The 26,807-nt window shown below is 38.9% G+C and overlaps 2 protein-coding genes across 2 annotated transcripts in view; one reads left to right on the top strand and one right to left on the bottom strand.

The window, feature by feature from the left end:
- cenpp (centromere protein P) overlaps window positions 1-26,807 on the top strand; it is a 116,411-nt gene that overhangs the window by 60,162 nt on the left and 29,442 nt on the right. The window lies entirely within an intron of this gene.
- Window positions 9,940-20,430, bottom strand: aspn (asporin (LRR class 1)). Its single transcript, XM_085354510.1, has 8 exons — window positions 20,337-20,430; window positions 17,808-18,090; window positions 16,463-16,575; window positions 14,259-14,472; window positions 12,907-13,017; window positions 12,550-12,643; window positions 12,017-12,155; window positions 9,940-10,589 (listed from the first exon to the last, which is right to left on the bottom strand). Exons 2-8 carry the CDS (start codon window positions 18,046-18,048, stop codon window positions 10,392-10,394), a joined length of 1,110 nt encoding a protein of 369 aa, XP_085210636.1. The 5' UTR covers window positions 18,049-18,090; window positions 20,337-20,430; the 3' UTR covers window positions 9,940-10,391.

Raw genomic sequence — 26,807 nt, 5'->3', positions numbered from 1 at the left:
TTTAATGTCCCATGTTTGGTGCTCTCTTGCAAAGTCCAAACGGTCAGTTCTGTAGCGTTCAAGGCGACGAGACCTTTAAAAAAAAAAACATCTTCAAAGCCCTTCAATCTCAGATGCCGTCTGATGGTTATGGGGCTGCAGTCAGCACCAGTAACGGTCTCAATTTGGATCGGGGATCGTCCAGTGTCTTGACGGACAGCCAATTGGCTCCTCCGGCTCAATGCTGGTGAAATTTTTTTGGGGTCTTCCACTTGACTTTTTCGGTCCATAATCCTCAGGATTGTTTAAGAAATTCCAAATGACTGTCTTACTGCGTCCCACCTCAGCAGCAGTGGTGCGCTGCAAGAGATACTGTTTATGCAGTTCAACAACCCGACCACATTCAGAAAGGGAAAGGTTTTTTGCCTTTGTTATCTGAATATCATGACAATGTGACTACCTGATAGAAAATGACAATGAATCCACACTTTTGCACAGATTTGTTGTTTTAAAGGCATGTGGTCCTAAACTTCAGCAGCTGTAAAACAGCCTGTTTCAGTTTAAGCTTTGTTTTCAATAAATTTCACGCTCAAACATTTTTTGTCTCACTCACATTTCTTATTGTTGCATGTTAAAGCTGTACTTGGAGCCTCGTTAACATCCAACCATGCAAAATATGATTTTTTTTTTTTGCCATTTTTCAAGTGGTCTTAAACTTTTGATCAGAACTGTATTTATTGGTGTCCCATGATGCTGTTTGATGTACAGTGGAAGCTGAAGAGGAGGGAACGATAGAGGTGTAGACGTGTGATTTAAATTTGTGGTTCTTGGATTTAAAATATTTGAACTGTAGACAGAGAAAGCAGATTTATTCCCCCAGGCAGTGCATATGTTTCTGAGAAGGAGATTTATAAGATTTACAATCTTTTCAGAAAAATAAAAGGGAGAGGGAAATGTGTGTTCAGCAACTTTTAACTTACAAAGTCTTGTGAGGAGGAACTACTAAAACTGGAATGGAAGATTAAAAGATAATATCAAAAACATGAGGTGGTTTGATAATCCTTGTGAGAGTATTACATCATCAATTCAGGCAGAGGCAGGTGATTGGAAGTAATTAGCAGAATCTGTAGAAGGGACGATTAATGATAAGTATGAGAATTACTTTTTGCGCAGTTTTTATGGATACAATCTTCTAAATACACTTTAGTCATTATTAAAACATAACAAAACCAAGAGCACAGAGCTCAAAAAGAATAAACACAGGAAATTTCAGGAAATACAATGTCTCAGAAAAAATGTATTAGTCACAACACAATTTCAGAAAGCACCCCATAAATGAAAAACAACAAACTTAAAATGTATTTTTTTTAAAACAAACAATGAAACTCAATGTTCCCTTTCAGTCGATTCACTCGGTACAAGACATAAGTATGGGATATCATGCCCTCGCGTGTCCTGGCTGAAGAAACCTTTATTCACGCCTTTAAGGCAGATGACGTGTGATGACACGCGCACGGCCCTGCCTGCACATATAGCCGCTGTCATCACAGTCATCCCTCAGTTCTTACGCTCTTCACCTCGCTGAGAACACCTCTGCTCAGTTGGGCTAGCTAGCTGCTGCTAGTTAGCTCCGTTGTCTGCCGACTTGAACTTAGCTTAACTGCCCCTGTTGGTGTTAGCCTCCACTGCGCAGTTGGTGCGTAGGCTGCCCATGGAGCGATAATTTCAAGTTTTCCTGTGCAGCGTTTTGCTTTGCGTTTTGGAATGAACTCCAAACCGAAGCGAGCAAAGCAGAAATCTTCTGTTCGCCCCTGTTCTCAGGGATGCAGTTTCTCTTTGCACAACAGCGACCAGCACGATGCCTGCCCTGTCTGCCTGGGGATTGTCCACGCTAGGAGAGTGTTGACGGAGCCCGAAGCCAGCTCCGGCACTTGACCCTGGAAAGATGGGTGACGTTTGTGGAAAAAGTGCTGGGACGCTCGGCTGTTGCACGGCATGACCCTCTCCTTTCCGAGTCTGGTGCCCCAGCTTCATCCAAGTCTGAAGACAAGGATTATCCGGTCGATGTCCCCGCAATTAGCTGGGCTGACCACATGGAATATGTTGACGGGTTAGCCGATGACAAGCCGGGAACCATGCAGGAGCGCTGACGGGCTTCAGCCTGGGTTGAAGCCCGCCAGCGCTCCCCAGGAAGACGATGACGTGCTGGACATCGGCCTGGACATGCATGGTTTGTCGGAGGATGAGCAGGAGAGCTCATTGTCGGTCCAAGATGCTGCGGCTGCTGCACCGGTCGGCCACGATGACACCTCTCTTTTCTCCCTGTTTCGCTGTGCTGCTGAGAAGCTGCAAGTGGACTGACCCTCTCCTCTGCCAGCTCAGAAGCCGTCATGGTTTGCGGGTTTTTGGAAATATGCTCGCTTTCCAGCCGCGCACGTTTGTCGGAGCACAGAGTGGCCGCGTTTCATCGTTGCCTCGCTCAGTTTCAGCTGGGACGCAGACTGCGTTTCCAGACAATATTACGTTTCTTGGGCAGGATGGCATCTATGATCGCTGTAATGCCACTTGGACTGTTAAAAATGAGAGCATTTCAATGCTGGACTCTCTCTCACCACCTGTGTGCATCAGATCAGGAGGCTGCCGGTAACCGCGTCTTGCATGCTAGCTCTCTGTCCCTGGAGGGAGCTCGGGCTGCTGCATCAGGGCTCTCAGATGCTTCCCTAAGAGTGCGGGGAGCGCTGTGCGAGAGTGCATCAGTGAGAGGGATCTGGTCAGAAACCCAGCGCGAGCTGCACATCAACCACTTAGAGCTGTTAGCAGTGTTCTTAGCTCTAAAACATTTCCATCCAGTCCTGGAGGGCCAGCATGTCTTAGTCAGGACGGACAATTCAACAGTGGTGTCTTACATAAACAGGCAGGGAGGAACACGCTCTCTTCCCCTGTTGAAGCTGTCTTGCTCTCTGCTGTTATGGTGCAGTGTGGGGCCGGACCTTCTCTCCAGGGGGGGTCCTCTGGAGAGATAATGGAGGTTACACCCTTTAATAGTGGCTCAAATTCAGGAACTATTTGGCAAGAGGCAAATAGATCTTTTTGCTTCCAGGGAAAATACTCACTGCCCCCTGTTCTTCTCCATAATCGACCATTGTGGTCGATTATGGAGACCATTGTGGGCTTGGACGCGCTAGCGCACCAATGGCCAGACGTGCTCCTGTATGCATTTCCCCCAGTGGAAATGATATCTCCAGTTCTAGAGAGAGTGCATCGGCATTCCCTCTCTCTGATTCTAGTGGCCCCTTGGTGGCCCACAAGGTCATGGTATGCAGAGATAATCAGCCTGCTAGCAGCGAGTCCTTGGCAGCTTCCTCTCCGCAGGGACCTCCTCTCTCAGGCAGGAGGAGAAGTGGTTCATCCGCACCCGGATCTGTGGCGCCTTCATGCTTACCTGCTGAGAGGTTAAACTTGATTGCTAAGGGTTTGCCACCTAGTGTGATAGCGACAAGCTAGGGCCTCATCTACTAGAGGCTTGTGTGCTTACAAATGGTGAGCCTTCGAGCAATGGTGCCAGGACCGCCACACTCTCCCATTTCAGTGCTCTATTGTGGATGTTTTGACATTCCTGCAGGAGCTGCTGGATAAGGGCCTTTCATTTTTGACAATTAAGGTTTATTTAGTAGCTATATCTGCTTGTCATATTGGCTTTGACGGGGTGACACCAGGTGCACATCCCCTTGCCATACGTTTTCTAAAAGGGGTTCGCCAGCTTAGACCCAAGCTTAAGTCCAGCGTCCCTGCTTGGGACTTGTCTTTGGTGCTGGAGGCTGTTATAGCCCCCCGTTTGAACCCATTGAGTCTGTGGATATGAAATTTCTTTCATATAAGACTGCATTACTTCTCACTTTGGCTTCAGCAAAGCGAGTGGGTGACCTTCATGCGCTGTCTGTGCATCCCTCCTGCACACAGTTCTCTCCTGATGGCCACAAGGTCATATTGCGTCCAAATGCTGCCTATTTTCCCAAGATCATTCCTGCATCTTATAGCTCAATGGAGTTCAGTTGTGGAGCTTTTACTCCCCTCCTTTTGCATCTGAGGAGCAGAGGAGGATGCATTCTCTTTGTCCAGTGCGTGTGCTACGCATCTACATTGAGCGCACTCAGGATGTGCGCTTATGTCAACAGTACATTTGCATAATGATTTAATAATTTATAAGATTGGGGAAACCTGCAGTCAGCTGAGACTGAAGAAGTCACTTGGATGAGTGATGAAACGTTTCTCCCACAAAACGCTACGTCCAGATGAACAGAATCAACTTTTGGAGATTTAATTACCTGGATGATTGAGCATGCATCAAGACGTACACACAACAACCTTTTAGAAATGTGTCTTTTAGAAATTTTGCACAAGAATGACAAAAAAACCCCTACAGAAAACAGAAAATTAGCATTTAACTTGGAAGATGGAAGATGCTGGGCCTTTTTCTGTTCTTAAACATTACTACAAGTGTTTGGTGTTGAAGGCATTGTTCTTCTCTGTTTCTGTGCTGCTTTCATTTTAAGCTGAGTTTGAAAAATTAACCTAAAGGTTTGTTGTGTTTTTTGAAAAGTCATAAGAGCCACTCTACCAATATGATTAATATGCTGTTTTAACCTACAGTGTTAAAATTATTTGCCAATAAATCACTTTAGAACTGAGCATAATCCAAACGTACAGTAATTTGTGTCAAATTATGTTGCACTAATTTTTAACTGTACAAATAGAAGGAAAAATATGCTCCATTTCAAGTGACCTTAACTACACTGTAACTGGGACCCAACAACTTGACCTCTTTGTAGACATTCGGAGCATCATGACATTCATCTATTCCCCCCCCCCCCCCCCCCCTTTTTAACTACCTTCAGCAAATAAAGAAATTTGGTAGATTAAAGTCATAACTGGAGGAGAAAATGGAAGACACAAAAGGACATGAAAATAATAAAGCTGAAGATGGAGTATAGTTAGAGGACTAAAAGTAGAGGGTGAAGAGAGGTAAAAGCCCTGATGTTAGGACTGTGATTGTGTGTGTGTGTGTGTGTGTGTGTGTCTGTGTGTGTATGACTGTGAGACGTGGCAGAACGAGGCCTAGCCAAATGGCAGATCTGTTCCATATGTTTCCTGGAGACAGAGAGCGAAAGAGAGAGAGGCAGTTCCCCTCTACCCCACCCACAGCTCATGGAGTCTTTATTTAAAAAGACAAAACAGACCAGAAGCAAACCATCCATATCCCTACTGTACTTCAGTTTAGGCTAATTTTCTTTAAACTATAGATAATAGTTTCAGTTAAAGATGGAGGTGACGAGTTCACTCGGCAGGTGTTGGATATCTGGGAGTTTGCAGGAACTGTTGCTCCTTAAACTCCCAGAGAAGCTGAGAGAGAAAAGAAAAGATACAGCCTGTCATGCTTTTCACTCTGGTTTGATCTCATTTTTCACTGCCATATTCAGTCATGTTGCTTATTTATCGCATCTATATATACAGTAAATAGGGAATCTGGAGTTCTGCAGGACCTGGGCACCTTCTAGTCACTGAGTCATGTGTCTGTCCAATGCGCTATTGTTATTGCTACTAAAGGTGGTTCTACAAGCTGTTGAATCATGGGGTGTATAGTTTTTCACATGTTCCTTCTGCATGTTGGTTTTATTTTTGTTAAATAAGTAATTAACATTATTTGAAATGTCATGTTATTCATCCGAGGTTCAATTTAAATAATTTTAGAACCTACTATCGTCCAATCTCTTTCTTATTATGTTTTTATGTAAGAGCTTGAAAGTGTTTGGGGTTTCTTTGTTTTTTGGGGGTTTTTTTGGGGGGGGGGGGGGGTTTTGGGGGGGGGGGGGGGGGGGGTCCACATGGCTGTGTTTAACTTGTCAAATAGTTTTTGTTAGCAGACCTGGAATGCAGAACCTTTTATGTCTGCAATCAACACAATATTTTGAAAAACCTTCCATGAAAACCCAATAGAGGGGGCACTTTTAAAGCCTATATCTTCATCTGTTAAACAAGACTAAAAATCCAGAATTTGGTTGCTAACAACAAAAGTGTCCATAGGGGAAAAAAAAGAATACAGCGAAACGTAAATCAGGAACAAAACAAACTCGTGGTTTGAGGCAAGCTGCTATAACCACCAAGAACAATAATAAACATAAATACAGAAATATAAAGTTACAAGCTTGTTAAAGGCATACGTTACTCAGAGAAATAAACAACAACAAATATACCACCCACCTACTGTGTACAGTGGGTTTATTAAAAACACAGCCCAGCACCACTGTGCACTTTGACGCTTGCTGGTGACGATTTTCCTTTTTTTTTATTTTAGTCCCATGGTTGGAAAATTCACTTATCACAGCTGGAGAGTGGATAGAGCAGAAACAATAACAACAATAATACTATCCAAAAAAAAGTAAAATACTATACAAAGATACTTATTTATTTCTTAATACATGATTATATTTCTTAAGTTAGCTAAAGCTATCAAATACTGACTACACCACTTTTAATATGCTGTACTTCATGATTGTTTACAGCTTGTTGTGCTGCCCCCAAGTGGCCTCAGTTGTTGCAGGTTTAAGCAGTGTAGCACTCTATGGTGTAATTTAGACACTTTTTTGGTGCATAGTAGGGCTACACGATTTTGCATAAAATGAGAATCACGATTCTTTGGCTTAGAATTGAGATCATGATTCTCTCACAATTTTCTTTTCCAATATAAATATTTATTGCACTTATTAACTGCACATCAACTTCGTAACAGTTGAGACTGAACATAAAAACAATAAATAAACATAAAAACAACAAATGTCTCACATTTTGTGGTTGCCGCAAAATGTTGTACTGCTTGAAATTCCGTCTCCACCGTTGCTCGACACTGCGTGTATAGAGCAGGTAGTGCAACAATAGAAAAATAGTTGCGGGACGGCACTGTGTAGCGTTTGTCTAGGGTGTTGATCATTTTCCTAAATCCCTCGTTTTGCACAGTGTTGATCGGAGCCATATCTTTGGTCAGGTGATAAGTAATAGCCTCCGTAATTTCTTTGTGCCTGCGGGAGTTTGACGGGTATAGGGAAGCGCTGTATAAGGTTCCCGTTATTGATGTTTGGGTGGTTGACCGGGACGGATTTTCTCCTGTCACTTGCTCGTCATCCCTGACGTGCTCTCCGTTGTTTTTTTTCCCTGCCAATTTTAGCATCACACGGCACAGCTTCTGTATCATGTGGTATAAGGCTCCGCCCTTGTCATTTGTTGAGCAGGAAGAGTGAGCGCTTGTTTTCATGCAGATTATGTCCCGGATCAAAATGCGGTGCAGTCGTCATCGTCTTTTTTTTTTTTATCGTTGTCATTTGGAAATGAGATGGCACATAAGTATGAATCGAGATCGCGATTTTCTAACGATTAATCGTGCGGCCCTAGTCCATAGTATAGTTTTAGGATGTACTGTTATGTCTGCCACTTTAAGTACATTGTCAGGAAGATCTAAACAAATTGGATTATTGCCATAAATAATTTATTTTTCTTGGTGATGATGTACGAGTTGATAAAGCCACTTTGATTTTATTTATTAAGGTTATGGTGGTGACCTTATGAAACCTTTACTGATATGTTGCTCTTCCTCTTCCATGTTCACGGAGTGGACAAAATATTAAAAGACCTTACCTTTTGTATCTGATGCAACCCAATACAAGAGTATACATTGTCCTATAGTCCTGGATCAGGCTTGCCACACCCTTAAGAGGCTCCATTTTAACAGATGTCTTGTCCTTCCTTCAATTTTGTGGCAATGATGCACAGGATGTCTACAATTTCCATCTCAGTGATGATACAGCTAAACATTAGGTCTAAACATTAACTCTTTGGCATGAATAGTTACTGTGTTGTACAGTGCTGATAAAATGCTGTAGCAAGCAGTTTTAAATGTACAATGGAAAAGTGCTTTTGTAAGTTAAATGTTGCATAAAAGGAATGATTAGAAGATTTACAAGAGCTGTCAGGCTTTCACTTTTTCCCGAGTCTGGCCCTTTGGAGACATACTTTTTTTTTAAAAGTAGTGGTAGACTTGGCTGTAATGGCAGAGAACATAAAGAACAAAGAAAACTTTTGTCAAATTAAAATCTGGTTCTGGATTCGTTTCCAGACCTCCACTGACACGGAGAGAAATGCCTCTAACTTTTTATTGTGCAGTGACATCTTCTGGAGAATAAATGTTGCTGCTCTTTATCAGCCTCATGTTAGATAAACTGGTCCAAGTATCAGCATTAGGCTGGATAATTCATTTTCTTGGTCCGAACTAATTGGTTTTGGACTAACTTGACAATATTTCATAATTAATGAAACAATCATCAACCTAAACTTTACAGCGCGTAGGTTAGAAGGGATTACCAAGATGTTTTGCTTAGAATCAGTTCTCAATTGCCCCTTGGGGATAATTAAGTCTTCTGAATCTGAATCTGAGAATTCGCTAGAAAACAAAAACAAACAATCTGATGAAGAGCAGGTGTCCTCGAAATGTCACCAGGCACAACAAATAAGGAATCTGGAGTTCTGCCTTGTGTGAACCGTTACTTCTTGTTCTTTGTCTCATCAGTTGGCAGCCATCTTGAGAGGGCACTGTGCAATTATTTGAGCATTTATTGTGAAGCATTATCTAAAAAAAAAAAAAAAAAAAAAAGTTTACCCCAAAGTAAATCTTTGAAAAGTTTTCCCTTGGAAGTGGGTAGTTACTTCTACCACACTTGTTGTTGTCAAATTCTCTGATACATTTCAAGGATTTTGGCATTTTTTGAGTGCCATGTCTCTAGTGTACAGAGACTCAACATTTGTCAATTTGCTAAAATTTTATTAAGGATTTTTTTTCTTTCTTTTCCGTCTTAAAAATTTTAACTGAATAGTTTTATAAAGCTTGGGCGAAAATCCCTTTAAATGTTCAACATTTGCTAGTTTCTGATATTTTGTAGACTAAATGACATTCATAATGTTTAGTCAAAAATGTCTGAAGGCTGCAGTTCACACATAATTTTCTTGATATTATAAATAAAATTGTATGTATTTTATATTATGCAAATATAACCAAACTATTATTATTTTTTATTTAAGTTTTATAAAAAATAGACTTTAACTTTCCTTGGTTTCATTTTTGAATATGTGTATACAGCTTATTTTCATTTGAAAATGAATTAATAAAATTCTAAGATTCCCAAATAGAAATGATAAATTCACCTATTTTGTTTTTTAAAATAAAAAGTCAAGACTTACATGTGGAGATGTTCCAGTTTTATTTAGCGACATCCTCAATAAATATAGCACCATTTCAGATCAGAGACCATTGGAAGAAACAGGGACATGGTTGACCATGAGATGTTCTCAGATATCCAGATTATGAATCCTCCTATCTTATTATTTTAAAATTAACTGTAGTTCACATGGATGCTATAGTTCTCTTAAACAGGGGTAAATTTATACATTAGTTACAGGTAATCAGTATATCCCCAGTCCTGCAGAGGACGTATTTGCCTCAAGACCAATGTATAATCCAGTCTGACATTAGGCTGTCAGCTTCTAAATAAAAACATAACAAACATGCATTGAGATAATGTAAAATATCCACAGACATGGGGCTTCAAAGTGACACTTCATCACTGTGTGCAAAGTGCACTTCATAATGCCAACACCACTGACCGTACAGACTTCTGCTGGAAGAAAAAGATATTTCAGTATAGGTGTAGCTGTTCAGCTCCTGTTAGTGGCCTCTAGTGACTCTTCTACGATAATTACAACATCTAATTTGAAAAAAAAAGGCTTCTTCATAATACAAATAAAGTTTTTGTAAGTATTACAAAGACTTAAACACTTTTCTACTCTACATCTCATTAAACAATGCTTACGGTTTTAAAATTAGAAAGAAAATAATAAGAAAAAAAGAATCTCCTTTCTTTAAACAATACATGTACAGCATGTAATACCACTCGTATCATTGGGTGATTTTGCTCAAAAAGTGACCAGAGGGAGGCGCTTTATTCCTAAGAAAGTGTACAGAATAAAAGCTATAAGGCAAAAGCTAAACATCCTATCATGCACCTTACAAAGGTGAGCAGGGCGCTTGTTTTAAGATTTGATTGTAATGCTGTTCGTTCTGTGACATCCTTCTATTTCATGATGTTTGTAGCTGCTAAAAACATTTCCTAGTGTTATAACTTATGATATCATTTTCATCTTCATCAGGGTGTAAATGGTACTTTCATTCCCTGTGTGCTACAGGTTCAAATATACATCTTTCTAGTTTGTTTGTTTTTTAACGGTTAACCCTTTAATAGGAGAGTTTAATCTGTTTTTAGCCTATCAGAATTATTTCCAGCTATGTCCTTATTTTATCATTTCCCTCCACACTACTTTCTGAAGTTTCCAAGCTGTACACCCCTCCGTCCGGTCACGCAGCGAAAGGTTGCCGGCTGTATGGCCCAGTATTTAACAGGGTTGGCAAAGAGACTGATGCCAGTGTACAGGTTCTTCTTGCTGTCGTCCCTGATGGGACAGAAGTCGTTGATTCCCACACTGCTGATTTTGTTGCCATGGAGGAAAATTACCTGAACAGATGGACAGGATTTTGTGTTAGTTATTCTTCTGCTTTTTTTTTTTTTTTTTTTTTTTTTTACAGCAAACTACGCATGAGTAAAAGTTATGCGTTATTACTGCTTTATTGCTACACTGGAACCTCATAAACACAACCCAATAGGAGGAATGGTCTGTTAGGCATTACTTAATGACTCCAGGTTGCTAAGTTAAAGGAGTCTTGTCTTGCTTGGAAGGCTGAAATATATTCCTGCAAACATATTTTCCTTTTTTATTTACATTGTGACTGAGTCATTCTACAAGAACCATATCATGACTGTGAGACTTCTGCTCAAGCTACTCTTATATTGGAGTAGTGGTGGAAGCTCTCATGTTTGTTCCACTTACACATTAGCAGCTGTGAGTGTATATAACTGGAAAAAAGTTACACCAGGATTATACTCGCTTGTGGACATGCACACAGACGGCTGCAGACACCACAGATGTTTAGTTTTTTTGCCAAACTTTTGGAGTACAAAACCTTTGGAGTACACCATGAGAACACATCCAAAGTACATGTCACATGTCATACTTCAACAAGTACTTCAACAAACAAGTCTCACAAATCAGCAGACATCTTAAAACTCCTCTAGGCACTAATTTGGGCAATTATTTTAGAGGATTATATACATTGCACCTTTAAGTTTAAGTAAGGAATTATTTTGTCAGAAAAGGGTTTTGAAAAAGTGCATTCCACCTGCAAGTTTTTTTTTCTTGTAGTGCAGTGACCCTCAAGTTCACTCATATGAAATAATGAAAATGCTCAGATTAGAGGAGAACCTGCATACTCAGGGACATATAAAATATAGTCTGCTCTCACATCCACATGCAAGAATAGGCTTGCGTAAAAAAGACACTGAAGGTAATAATGCCAAACAGGCCTAGACATCAGTCAGCAATTCTTTGGCAACCACAGAGTATAAGGGAGGAATGATTTTTAAAAAAAACAGTTGGAAAGTGGTTGCTGGGTCTCATTAGGTTGTCTTTGCTTTGGTTGCTGAAGATTTTCCTGTTCACCCATAGTTTGCATGGAAGACCCTGACCTGTTTGGACACTCACCAGTTACTCACTGAATAATATTGAAATAGTTGAAAACCGAATGGAAGTTTCTGGTACAAGTTAAGCTACTTTCAAGGTGCATGAAGAATAGCAATAGCTTTTTTACCAATTTCACCTACAGCCAGCTAGCAACCTCCAACAACTGCTCACTGATCGGTTGTTGCCAGGGGGTCAACAATGAGTCTCTAGGCCTTTGTCAATTTGGTCTAAAACATCTGTTGTTATAGTAAAAGGACGCTCACCCACAAATAAAGTTTGCACAGTTATGACTTACAGAGGTTTGAGTTGTGCTGCTAATTTTATTTACCAAAGTCGCAGCATTGTGACAGTGTCCATATCTCACCTGTAGGTAGCGCAGGGAACTAAGGCCAGGCGGGACCTTTCTCATACGGTTGTTGTCCAGGTAGATCTCACGGATTTTCGGGGTGTTGGCAAGGCTGCCATTTTCTACATACTTGATCTGGTTAAAAGCTAGTCCTAGCCTGTAAAATTAACAAGTTATTAAGATATAGAAGCTTAAAAAAAATTTAACATCTTGCATAATTGCTTAATATCGGTCTGTTGTTCCTAACTTATGGTGCCCTGGTGGTGCAAGATTGCAGGTGGGAACTAGAATCAGTCTTTAGGAAATCATTAGTATCATGCTGTGGAGTGAAAACACTATAAATTGTGACAGTGTTTTTTTTTCCTTTTAATTCTGGTGTCAGTTTTATTTCTGAATGTTTGAGTAAACAGTCACCAGTGTTTACAAATTTGTTATTCCTGTTGATTGAAAAGTTAAGTTAATCTAACCAAAAGCATGAAGGAGAAATCTGTGTTAGTGAAGGATGTCTTTTAAAAAATCAGCTTTTAGGTTAAAGGATTGGTGGTTTTCACCTCTGCAAGTTTTTATATCTGATGAAGTCTTCTATTTCCACCTTAGAGATCTTGTTGTAGTCCAGACTCAGTTCTGTAATGGAGGATGGGAAATCTGGAAGACACAACATACAGTGATTATAAGCAGTGTAAGTAGCACATTAAGATGATTTATTTCTTATGATCTTTTGTAATGATTTGACAAAAAACTTATCAAATTACATCATATTAATTGAAGTTAGTGGTTTTACGGCTAACTTTACTGTGTAGCTAGGTCCCAGTGTGTAAAACTGTCAGTGTATGAGGAGAAAGAAAAGTGTAAAAGCTTTTAAAATGAATTGTTTAAAACAGTAAAACATAACATGAGTGATATCCTACCTTTTGGTATGGAAGTTAGTTTGGCTTCCGCTATACCGATATACAGAGTCGACAGGCCATTAAAAGCTCCTATCTCAATTCCACTGTTGGTCAGAGGGTTGGCCCCCAGCTCTATTTGAGTAAGCACAAAACATCTGGTTTTATTATTAATGATTCATTATTTCAATAGAGAACCTGCATCAAGTAAAGTACAACAGATCTATTGTAATGACATTCTCATCTGTTGCTCTTGGAGATCTGTACAGCTTTGTTTACATTCTCTATAAATAGAATTAATCAATAAGCCTGGACAGCTTGCAAAGTCTTGACAATAGTCTTCTAAATGATCTATTGATAACAAAATCTTGGCTTGGTCTGCATAAGGTCTTGAAGTGATTGTGTTACTGATCGTATCATTCTGTCGCTGCTGTAATGGCAGAACTCTTTGTCCAAATGAAGTGTTATGTCTGTTTTCCACTGGTCTTTTGAAGGTGATTTATTGGGTTTTCATTGTTTTCTGTCTTACAATACACACTGTTACAATGATGGGTGCTCCTATTAAACATGGTCAAAGTTTCAAATAATGAGGTCATGTGCATGTATAAATATTCTTGTGAGCCAAAAGCTCAAGCCTAAAGCTCCACCATATCTATGTGGACATATTCACATTAAATTAGACTTAGCATGGTCAGTAGAACCCTTGCAGATATATGAGAAGATAAAATTTATCATACAAACACTAACAGTTATATAGTGATTAAACCACTAATACTTTGACCATTAAGAGGTTGTTTGTTTAATCATGAGGGGAACCTTTGAGGTACTCTAAGTAAAGAGTTTTTAGTTGCCTAAATTCAATTGCATGTTAACCTGTACAATGTTTTGGACTAACACAACTGACCTGCAGCCTAGAGCCACTATGATTTCCTTTAACCATCTAGTCCTTAGATTGATTGATATAGAGACTATTGATATAGGGTTTGGATGCAGTTGTTGCATTAACTATTAGTTTATCGATCTGTAACGACAGAGGTGGCAGATGATAAAATACTATATTAGTATGAGTAGGCAGTAGAAGTTGAAGGCAGTTGAAAGGCAGTAGCAACCAGCTTGTTTTATTATGTTGGATTAAGAGCTTTTTGGACCTTTATGTAAGTCTGTAATTACTATTCATGCCAGATCTAGGTTATAGCCATTCCTTCATTCTGTTTGATTATTTTTCACTGTTAAAGTAATGTTATTACCTCCTGATGATTCCTCTTTTGACTGAATAAATAAATCTTCAGACCTTTCCTTAACGAAGAACCATACACCACTGCCTTTAGAGAACAGCTATAGTTAACCAGACAGAAGAACCTAAAAGTGGGTCTTACCCAACACATGAAGTTTCCTCAAGCCCTTAAATGCATCCTTCTGAATTCTGTCGATCTGGTTTTCATGAAAGCGGAGTTCAATGACATTGGGAGGCAAATTTGCAGGGATCTCAATCAGCTGGTTGTAGGACAGATACAGCAGTCTGAGATTGTCCATGTTTTTGAAGGCCTTTGGATGAATCTTAGAGATCTTGTTGTTGATCAGAAACAGGCCCTGTTTTAGGGAAAAGGGGAACTTTAATAGAGCTTTATAGATTCAAATTCAGTTTTGCTTCATTTCCTGCACAAAGTTAAAGAGTGGAAAGTTTGAAACAGCAAAGAATGAACTTTTCTGGCCAACATTAAACCTGTGCTCGGTAAAAGGTTTTCAACAAAGAACAACATATGCTTATGATTGAAAACATTTATGTTTTGCTCAAGTTATGTTGTGCTTTTTTTGTAGTGTACTACAATAGTGAGACTTGAATCGTCATGAAGACTTTATTACATTTAGAATCAATGAGCAGACTATGAAGTAAACAACATTCAGCACTATCAAGATGCTGGTCAGTTGCACTATTCAAGCACTGTGATTAACCACAATAATAGCATGAAGTTCTGGTTTTGTTCAGTGTTTTAGGCCTTGATGTGTTTTATTCTCAGCTGAGAAAACATTGTCTACAGATCAAAGATAAAGCTTCTCTCAGCAGAGTTTTATAAAAAGTAGCTCTTTTTTTCCTTGAAGGCTGCTCTTGGACTGATATCAGTGCATTGTTTCTCCCTATCTCATAGCTGTAACAGTTACAAGACAGCATGGTCAGTCACTGATATCCTGGGGCTGAATGTGACTCATTTTAAATTTCAGAACCAGGTCTGTTCTTGTTGCCTTAGTACTAATTTGTGCTGTTTTTTTTGTCTTTGGTGTGTCTCAGTTTAAAGGTCTAGGGAGAACAAAAAATGTGGCCAGTTTTATTTCAAAAGACCTCATCAGCTGGACATTATATTATGTTTATAACAACAGTCAACTTTACCCATATTGACCCATGAGTATTGTGGGGTTTAAACTGCAAATTACATACATAATTTATTTATTAGCAGAAATATTTACATTTATGGTTTATGGTTCTAATTGTTTTATTTAATGTGTCATTAGGTCTGAATTTATGTAGTGTTAAGTGTACCATTAACAATTAATGGTTACCAGATTTTGTACCGTACTGACTTAAGTGACTTTGATGTTTCATTTTGGCCTCTTAGGGCTTCACAATTAATCCAGTTTTAGTTTCAGGTACAATTTTGGCTCCAAGCAAATATGAAAACAAGCTGATAAGATCAAACCATTATTATGCTGCATCCTTTCTTGAAATTATGCTTCACTTTTGTGTTTAATTATGAACCCAGTGCAATATTTCATTTAAAATGCTGCATTTTCACCCCTTCTGACTTCCTGCCGAGCTGCAATGCATTTAGGTCAGGCATGATGGATCTCTTTGTGGTAATTTGTGATTTCATTATAGACAAAACTATCCATGATCATTACTTTTGGCATAATCAGAAGTTTTTGCATTGTATTAAGTGTAAGAAACTATGCAGTCCTGCCCTCAGTTTGAGCTATTGCAGCTTGGATTTTTCCTAATTCATGGAAACTTTTAAACAAGAGGGTTTACTGGGGGAATAACTGTAAATGTAAATGCTAAGACAGCATACCATCAAACCTAATAATATACCTATGAGCTTCACCTAACTTTGTATTCTTGGGTTATTGTACAACAGGACATTTGCAAATAAACAAAGGCCTCAGTCACAGAGGTCAGTTTAGAGTTCTACTCTGCCCAGCTTAGAGCAGAAGAGCTGTGCTGATGTGTGAATACAGTATGTTTGAGTCAGCTCTTTTAATCTTTAGTAGAAAGATTGGTATGTCCAGTTATCCAGCATTATTTTTAATGATGTAATGCATTCCCCTCCATGTGCAGTATATGAGCATTGCTAAAACGTGCATTCTTTTGTAGTACTTGTACATAACATATGGAGGATGCATAATGTGACTGGAACTTATTTGCTTATGTAGTTTGGTTTTCTAAGGTGGACTGATGCCATTCAGTTACTACATTTGCTTGTAACTAACTTGCCGGCATGCTTCTTCATATATTAGATGTTAACAGTAAGTAGTTCTGATGTTCAGTGCACCATGCGCAGGGTAAACTAGTTCTTAAAGGATGCCTTACATAAAGCTTGTTGAGGTCTTTAAAGTCATCCTGCTGGATTTCAGTGATATCATTGTTTTGGAGATCAATCATCACTGTGCCTTCTGGAATCTTATCAGGAACAGATATCAGACCTGTTAAGAAAAAAACATAAATGCGTATTTAAAGGAAAGAGTTGGATCAGAAATGATGGAAATAATTGGGGGGTTTTTTAACCGAGATACACATGTGAAAAAGAAATTGTTGTCTTTCTGATTATCCTAGGTCTCTGATAAAATATCAGTGGGTCATATGTCTGGGGTAATTATACCAAATAGTATTTCAGAAAAAAATCACAAGCTGCTGCTGCGTGTGCCAATAGTATATGAACGTTTGGTTAAAAAAATTTAAGTTATTGGAGTGATTGGCAGTGGACCCTTGGGTGTTTTCATAGCTTAATCCTAGTACCAAAGTATAAGAGAGCCCCACTTTACTGTAAGTTGGGCTTTTGGAGTTTAATGTACTGTAGTTCTTTAATGTACTTTAGTTCTAGAACTTTGACCACAAAACCAAATAGAAAATTTTAGTTTTTTGAAATGCTGGAAATGAAGGCTTTCCTGTTCCATTGGTGAGTTGTGTGTGAAAATTGTTTGGCTGCATTGCCCCTACATTTTAGAAAGTTCACATTAAATGTATATATGATGCCAAATTTCATCAGTGTCTTAACATTCATATATTTTGTTATATGACAACAGTTTAACAGTCAAATTGTTGTTAGTCCTGATCACTTTTTTTAAATTCATATACTGTAATGCCTCCTGTAAACCCAAATCAGCAATGACTAAGTACTATCTCAGATATTCCTCTACAGTTTGTGGTCATGGTGATGTTAGTCATATATGCACCACCCAACTGCTGTTAATCAGCAAGGTTTAGGCAAGCATGTCTTACAAGATGTCATTAAGATTTTTTTTAGCAATTAATGCTCAAGTGGATTTTGGAGACTGCTTTCAGTGGTAGATAAATCCTAAAACCTTGCAAGGCAGAGATTGCTGATATCCTTTTATAAAACTGATGTTAAAATAAATATTTATTTTAAAAAAACGTTTTCACATAGACAAATACAGCAACTACTACATGATTGCTGTTCTATTTTATGTATATGAGTGCCAGAAATAGAGAAGTAACTTAAGGCCAGACTAAACCATAGTCATATTTTTGTCATTGAATTTAACTGGAATAAACATAAGATTATCACTAGCCTTACCTATCATCTTATATGGCAGACTTAACATAGCGTTTTGAATTGAATGTGTTTTAGCACACTCCATGTTTCTAGTAACATAATATAACATAATGAGTTACTTCAGACTGAGTGTGTTCTAACCCTGGTCAGAGCACTGCACCACTCTGGGTGAGCAATGACAATGAGCTGGACAGTCCTCGTCATCGTAATCGTCGTCATCATCATCGTCGTCGTCGTCGTCATCATCATCATCATTTGAATCCGACATCATGATTTCATGGATTTTTGTGTCATAGTTTTTCAGGTAGTCCATTACATTGATTGGTTGGTAGGGTTTGGCATTGCCTAGCGCCAGCAGGCAAAGCAAGAGGAAGATCCTCATGGTTTTATTAGAGTTGTGGTTAAACAGCAGCCAAGGAGAACTCTAGGAAAGACAGGATAAATGAATGAAAAAATGAATACATTTACAATTACAGTTGCATCGTTGCATCCATGGTTGTTCCACTGGTGATTTTTTTTTTTTTGTACCTGAACTTTTATTTCAGCCTGAACAAAACTGAAATTCACATACCAGTTATTTTTCTCAGCTCACTTTGTATTTCTAGTATAGTGTAATAACTGAGTAAAATGGTGCCTGCTAGATTTGTTAACCCCTCTTACTAGTGTTCTTATCATCCTTGTTTAAAGTAACTCAAAGTGCCATGTTTAAGTAGTCCCCAGTGTGGAGGTTGAACTTGATAGCATCACAAGAAAACTTTATTAATTAATTACCAGAATAGAAAACAACAGAACAAAACAGTTCTGGCACAGTATAAAGCACACTTACAGGATATAGTATTTAGTTAGCTGAGAACTGTCTATTCCAACCTTTTTTTAATCTAGTGATCTATCAGTCTTTTCTTGACTACATTTTTACTTAAAAAAAACTAATGCAGCTAGTGCCACAGTTAGGAACCACTGTAATGTATAATTGCTGATCATTCTGACTGTTGTGCTGCAGTTTTTCCTGGGTTGTGTTTTTTCCTAAAAACAATCCAGTCAGAGCTTTATAGGAACCACCATTCTAGATTGTTGGTGGTGTTGGAGCTTTATAAAACTAGTACTAATTTCACCATACACATGAGCAGTTTTTAGTGCATGAGTTAAATTTCATTTTTACAGCTTGATTTAAGAATATTACTAAAACAGTACATTTGAAAGTGCATGTGGACTTCCTGGAGAGATCAATTTTCATAAGTGCTACCCTTTTTTTCTACCAGTGTTTCCATGGAGCTCTCAAAACCTCCTCTGGAAAGGACTTCTTGCAGCCAACATAAATGTTTCTCCAGCTCTCACCTATTCACCATCTGTGGTCATTCACAACATGATTTATATATCCTCCTCGATTACATATTCACATAACCAGCCGAGAGAGGCTGACATTGTCTGGTTCCGTGCTTCTGCTAATCTTGATGGATTCTGAGCCGTGCAGTTCAACGTGCAGTCCACCCACAAATATGTGGTGGTGGTCGAGCATCCTGCTTTGACAGCAAATACTGCACAGCACCAACCCCCTTCCTCTGCCCCCAGTCTGTCTGTGTTCCACATGTGAACATTTAGCCCAAAAAAAAAAAAAAAAAAAAAAACTATAAATACATCAAATGCTTCATGTATGCTTTCCAATTGTGCAGTAAGTTGGGAATAATTCTTCTTTGTTGTTGTTTTCTTTTCACTGAGTCAAACAACCATTGAAACCTTAGAAGTTTCATTAACTGCAGTCTGACTGGCGCAGCAAATATTTACATCTAAAGAGGCATTTCATAAGTATTCAAACCAGATGTCTTTCATTAGGACTCTCATAATCTTATTACCACTTACATTGAGAAATTATCTTTAATATCACTTGGTCTCAATTATTACATGTCTAGTCATGAAAAGGTCAGAAAATACTCGTCATTTTCCATTTCTAAACATCAGATGTCTTGTTCTCTTTGATCATCTGTCCTGAGTCTAAACATTCACTTTACAAACACCAAATCTAAAACTGAAGCTAAAACCAAAAGTCCTGGGCATGCTGATGATGATTTCAGAAATAATCAGTAAGAAATAGACACATTGACAGTCAACACTTAATTGATAGTCGGATTTATGCCTGAACCTTTTCTTTTTAATTTAGGGATTTTTAAAAATGTTGATACCATGGTTAGAGCCGTCTCCTATACATCTGGCATAGGAATTTTAATTAGAAACTATAAACTACCTTTTCCATGCATTTATGCATTTATTATTGGTACCATGACCGTATTTTGTATTTTTTGTCAAATGAGCAAAGACCCCAAGCAATGCATAAATGTATTACTCTTCTCAGTATAAAGCCTAAAACTAGACTGGTCTTTCAACATGAGACATATAAACTTAACTTCACTGTAAAATGATCTAAGCACAATCTTATTGCATGCAAGTAAGTATTTATCAGTATCAGGATGCCCTGCCATAGCCATCAGCAGTTTAAATTAAAATTGGCAGATTAGAATTTGCAGCCTAGTAATTTGGCTCTACCAAAACACCTCTAGTAACTTTAAAGGTAACAACAGAAGTCTTGCTAACTGACCACAGTACCATTAGCTTGCTGCATTAGAAATATGAATTGGTGTTTTTATAAACAAGAAATTAATCCAGGGTGTGTCCTACCTCAGCTGTCAGGTGTGTTTATGTCCTGGTTTAAACCCCACACAGTGAGCAGAGCAGCAGCAGGGTCCAGCTGGAAGGCTGAGAGTTGGATCCTCAGTCAATACATTCCCAGTGAACGAAGAACAGCATCACCCTTCCTCTCCGGGAAAAAAAAAAGGGGGGGGGAAGTGGTCCCCTGAACACCCCCACCAACGGAAAATTTCCACTGGTAAGGGTGAGAGGTTCGGTTTTAGTAAAGAGCTCTTGATTCTCTGAGTGATCACACCATCTGTAGGCCTGTGGGACTAAGTTTGAAAAGGCATTGTTAAGAGTTTAGTCATGTGCTTTTCATCAGGAGCTTTGAAGTAATGCCAGAATAGTTAGATTCAGACTCCTGTATGCTCAAGTCTTTATATATAGAACATACTGGTAGGTCTGTCACCTCCCCTCCCTTCTCAGCCACATTAACTGTTTTACATCAGTGTGAATGGTTTCTTCTCTGAGGCACGTTGGCACTGGGTTAATAAAGGATAGTACAACTGTACAGCTGCTGTAGCGGTTTCGTTTGTCTAATTGAAACAACAGGGTGGAGTTGAGCCTGCCCTCTCAGAGATTTTAGGGTGATGGTGAAGGACTGGTAGACAGTTCATTTAGATCAATATTACTGAAGACTAGCGATCAGAAAATTTGAGGTAAACATGATATAAGAACACAGCAACAGTCTCTGAATATAGTTTACCCATAGGAAGTGGAAATGCATTTATACACTTTGGAAGAATATATCATATTATCAAAGTGGCTGAAGTATTTTATTTTTAAGCAAACAAAAGAAATGTTTGGCACTCAGTTTTCATTTTTGTGCACAAAAGTACATTTATTTGGCAGATTTACTTGTATTTAAACTGTAGAGATAAGTAGAAACATAACTGTTGTGCTTTGCATTTTTGCAAAGCTGCTGTCATGTCTGAGTAAAGGTGTAAGGAACAGTTACATAACAAACCTTATGATATGTCTAGACCTTTTCTGTCTTCTTTCTAGAGCCAAAACTTTATGGAAAAAAAGAACTGAGAACAATTTCCATTATATCAGCCCACAGGCAGATGTCCACAATTCTAAACAACTTGTTAAGGTGTATTACTCTTTGGCAATGAAGTGATACACTCTTAAGGTGATACAACATACCATTACAGTCAGTCAGAACTGGCAGCTTGGTGTTATAAATGTCCTGTTTGTGGATTTGGAAAGCAGAGACAAAAGATAATTGGAGGTGATGCTTTGCAACATCAAATTAAAGTTTACTATATATTGTGCTCTGCGTGATGTTGTCTTAACAAGACACAGTAGGAAATCTTTCAGCTTTACATTTGAAGCAGGAATGAGAAGTACCTCCCAAGAATGGAAAAGCTAACAGCTTGTTCCCTCAGGGGTTCAAGTGTTATACAATTCCTTTTTCCATTTACTTCTGGTATTTTCTGCTGAGCTGAGCTGGAATTGCACAACTTATGGCTGAGCCAGACCATCCAAATATGCCCTGGTTTGGCAGTCAGAAGACCTGAAATGGGATTGGGTCTGTTTTGGTTTTAGTGAATCGTCTTTGTGGGGAAATCAAATTTTCCAAACCATCACAGATCTGGTTAAATAATCATCACATCAACAAGGAGCCTTCTGACTTCTTTCATGTGCAACAAACTTTTTGAAGGAAATTCCTAAACGTAAGCTCTCAGTTTTATCACTTGTTATTCCTACCACTAGCTTTTGACTTGGTATAGCAATAAATAAACTCATGAACAACTTGTGGGAAACGCAGCAAAAATCTGATTTTACCTCCAGGCTAAAAAAGGGAAAACATCTCTTGTTCCCAGAAGCTGGAAAATCAACATGCCCTGTTGATGTATGCCTCTCTGATGTATGGGTAGAACATGTCTCAAAGTTTAACTTTTACTTTTTAAACTTTCACGAATATATAGCTAATTTTACATTACATTTACATTTTTGTGGTATTTTTCATAACTGACTACATATATTTATGTAATTTGTCTTTTTAAAAGCGTGTTAAATAATGTGCTTGAGGCTAGTTGGATGCATTTAAGTAGTCTCACAGAACTATGTCCACTTCACGTATTAGATACCAGTAGCTTAAACACGTCCACCTTCTTGGTTAAAACCTCAGACTCAGTTTCCAGCTCCCCATAATCACAGCTTCATGGCTGTGTGCTGAAACAATAGCCTCTTGGGAGCCAGATTGTCAGTTTAAAAGATGCCATTTTCCCAAACACTGGAGGGATCTGATTAGACCATGATGTAACCCTACATGAGAGTTTTCTCTTTTTTGTGCCCTGTGTGAGGACTAAGACATTAAAGGTATTTGTCTGCACTGTAAGGACCACTAGCCCCACGGTATATCCTGTTGCGTCATGTTGATCTGGATGGTGGGTGGTCCTTTTGTCTTTCTGCCTACCCAGAAGCAAAGGCAAACTTCAAATTATTGAGCTTCTTTGTCTGAGCCAGGTATCCGTCATGCTGTCGTTTTCTGTTTTCATGCACACGAGCCCTTCGAAACCTCATACCTCTCAGCTGACTGGTCTGCCACAGAAAGATTTAATTCAGTAGCTGTAATAATCCAAAGAGGGGAAACTGGTTTGTGGTAGTGAAAATATTCTATGGCGTAATTGTTGGATTTATTGTCTTCAAACTGCAAATTAAATGTTAGAGATTATTTCCTGATGTGAGATGGTCTGCCTGACTGATGGAAGGCGGTCAGGATGTCTCTTCTCTCTAAGGATCTCATACTTTCCAACCCATCAGACGTCTATGACGGCGCTGGAACGGCTGGAACTTGTTGTGTTTTTGTGTTAAGGAGAATTTCCTCCATCTGGTAATTTCTTTTAATGCCGTAAGTCACGGGGGCAACTTCCAGGGCATCTAGCCAAAGAGTTGCCTCAGTGCTGTTGTTGCTTTAGTGCCACAGGAACGTTTTGAAGCCAGGAAACATTTTTAAAAGAACTGTGACCCTGCAACTCAGTGTGTTACCTGTTTCTGGCACTGTTACCCAGCCAGGCTATACAACAGAGCAGTGTTCACTAGCCCCACACTCCACCATGATCTCACCTCACCACAGTTCCACCCGACACTAATATTGATTATTGGTGTTTTGATTGTTTGTTTTTCTACTTTTGTTTTTTGTTTGTTTGTTTTAATGTGACATATATTCTTATTCATAAAACTAACTTTTGCTCACAAGTAACTGTTGGTCAGTAAGTACATTTAACTGCTATTCTAACTGAATTTAGTGATTTAACAATATATTTTAGGTATTCTCACATTGTTTTACTTCTAAATCTGTGTCAGTGGTCACTAGGGCTGCTACGATTAGTCGATTAGTCACGATTACATCAACTATCAAAATCGTCAACGACTAATTTAATAGTCGACACGTCGTTTGAAGCTTTGTAAGATCCCAAAAGACGCAGGAATAAGTAGTAGGATTTAAGAGTGTAATAACGGACTGAAACAGAAGATGGCAGCACTGCATGAAGAAGGATGATAGCTGCCGTTAAACCCCGAAGAAGAAGAAGCTGTGTCCCAGAATTCATAGCGCAGCCCATCGTTTCCAACAATGCTAGTTAGTAGGGATGGGTACCGGTGTCCGGTGCCATGATGGCACCGGTTCTGTCATAAACGGTAGTAACCAGACCGAAAAGCAGCGCACATTTCGGTGCTTTATTTCGGTGCTTTTTTTTCCTGAGCTGTGATACACTTTAGATTCTAGCCAATAATTTTACGTTTCCGAGGATAGTAGGCGGGGCCAGGTACGTACGTTCTGTTAGAGCAGAGCTACAGATTAAAAATGTCCAAGGCGAAGCGGTCAAAAGTCTGGCTGTACTTCATAGCAAAATATGCAAACTCAGCACCAACAAGTGCTTTAAGCTGATACTGTGATACTGTCAAAGGAGGTAACACCTCGAATCCGATGAAACACCTGGCGATGCATAGCGTTTTTTTTAAAAGCCCAGAAATGCGCCGTATTTGATAGCTTGCTGCGAGACCTCACACCGAGCACATCTACTGCGGGTGGGTTGCCTGTTATGCAACATCCCCCAAAAACACGAAGAGGAGAGTCCTGGCCCCTAGCCCTGCCAGTGTAGCAGAAATGATGACGGATGATGGCAGCAGCAGCCGTTCTTCTCTGCGTGAGTAGCTAATTTACGTTGAGTAGGCTAACCACGTTATTACATTAATGCATGTAAGGTGAACTAGCAAACATCATCATAGCTACATGCGGCTGTCCTCTTGTTTGATGGCAGATACTCCCTTCACCCTGGCTAAAAAGGCTAAAATGACCAAAGAAAAAGTGGAAAACAGTTAAACATGAGAGGTTTAGGACAAAGTTTGTTTTTTTTCCATTGTTTAAGCACTGCTTCCAGCCAAGAGTGATACCATATATGCCCCATAGCTGCAGAAAAGGTTAACATTGTTATATTTTTACAAAAAACAGCTGAACATGAGAGGTTTATGGACCAATTTTGTGTTCTCCATTCTTTAAGCACCGGTTTGAGCACCGGCACCGTTTCAAAAGTACCGATTTGGCACCGGTATCGGATAAAACCTAAACGATACCCATCCCTACTAGTTAGTTTTACTCTTATTATTCTTTCTGGGTCACAAAATAAACGTTTAACATATTTTCAGGCGAGAATGTAGCTGTGTAAACCTCAAATATCTGCTCAGTTTATCAAGACACCACATATTTTCAAACAAACATTTTCAAACATGATATATAAGTCACTTAGATAACTTAAAAGTCTTATTGTTATACCTTAGACACTTAAAGCTGTAAGCTAATGATAGTGCAGATGAATGCTGGTGCAATAAGCTGTATGTTTTACGTCCAATGGATGCATGGTCTGATTAGTCGACTAATCGCAAAAATAATCGGTGACTAGTCGACTATCAAAATAATCGTTTGTGGCAGCCCTAGTGGTCACCAGCAGTTTTAGCTTATGACCCCTTAAAACGAAGTAATTTTTGTTTTTGCACTGTGTTGGAATATTTATCCTGTACTTTACCAACATTTTGCTGCTATAGTTTGCATGCAAGACACAGACTTATCTCGAACAGTGTGGTCTTTTCCATCAAACCTTTTCCATCGAACCAGTATGTTCTACGTATACTTGTTGTAAAAAGTAGTCATTTGTGTTACTGTTACCTTCCTATCAGCTCAATGGGTATTCTCCTCTGAATTCTGGGATCAACATTAAAGAATCTGGCATAACTTTCACTCAGAGAATTGATGCACACTGGATATTTTCACTTTTTATGACCATTATCCGTAAAACCTAAAGATGGCTGTATAGAAAAATTCCAGCAGATCAGCAGTTTCATAAACACTCCGATCAGTCTGTGTGGCACCAACAACCATGCCTCAGTCAGACTCACTTACATCACCTTTCTTCACCATTGTGATGCTCAGTTTGAACTCCAGCAGGTCTTCGTTACCATGTCCTTATGCCTGGTTCCATACATTTGTACCATGTGACTGGCTGATTACATGTTTGCGTTAATGAGCAGTTGAATGGTGTGCCTAACAAATTGGCTGCTGAGTGTAAGTATCTCAGTTTTGACCAGTGAACAAAAGCATCATAGTCACAGTTTCATGTGTCTCACAAATACAAGGTTGCAAAGTTGGGGATACACTGTTATTCACAAAAAAACAAAAACACTGCTTCATTCTCCTTTTAATTTCATTTTTTTCCATTTTTATATCACAGAAATCAGATGAATTGAGTTCCACCTCCGTACTGATCTTTTGTGCCTGATAAAATGTCTGAGTACATGGGAATGACTTTACAGTTTACTTTTTCAGTTACATCTCCTCATCCTGAGGAGCATGGATGAGGTCACATGACTAATGAGTATATGATTGCTCACTCACGTGTTTGATATGCAAGACTGATGAACAGAGCAGCTGTTTATGTTGGCAGAGGAGAACTCCCTCAGGAAAAACTTTCATCTCAGCTTTAGTTCAAGGGAGGAAAGTTTTCCAGCTCCAGGTTCAGTCAGATGACAACTGCCGGCATCTAGAAAACTGACCACACATTTGTGATTCTTTGTTTTATTGCTTTTATTCATTCAAATTAATTTTAGTCCCCATATAATTATCTAATATTTTCAGGTTTTTTACCATTAAAGAAGCTGAGGTTTTATGCTCCTCACAGTTTAGGTTTTTTTCTGTTTCAATCATCCTTTCGATGTCTGTGACTGAAGTAAATGATCCTAAACCTCAGGCTTGTAGAGGAAAATATTATGAATTGGTTGGCTTTTCAGCTCTGTTAATTGCAGCTTTCAGTAAATATGTATTACATATAGCTAAAAGACATGTAATGGAAGGTTAACTACATTTTTTTTCTTATTCTGTAAAAGTCATCATGGCTCCACTTTTTCCCTGAAGCCCAAGCTGTTAATTTGATAACATGAATATACTCCTAAATGTCC

The sequence above is a fragment of the Diplotaxodon limnothrissa genome, linkage group LG5 (assembly GCF_057381915.1).
Source record: "Diplotaxodon limnothrissa isolate DT_005_m linkage group LG5, D_limnothrissa_male_GT1.1, whole genome shotgun sequence".
Classification (NCBI taxonomy): Eukaryota; Metazoa; Chordata; class Actinopteri; order Cichliformes; family Cichlidae; genus Diplotaxodon; species Diplotaxodon limnothrissa.
The sequence above is the reverse complement of the archived record's forward strand: the minus strand, read 5'-3'. Positions and strand labels throughout refer to the sequence as shown.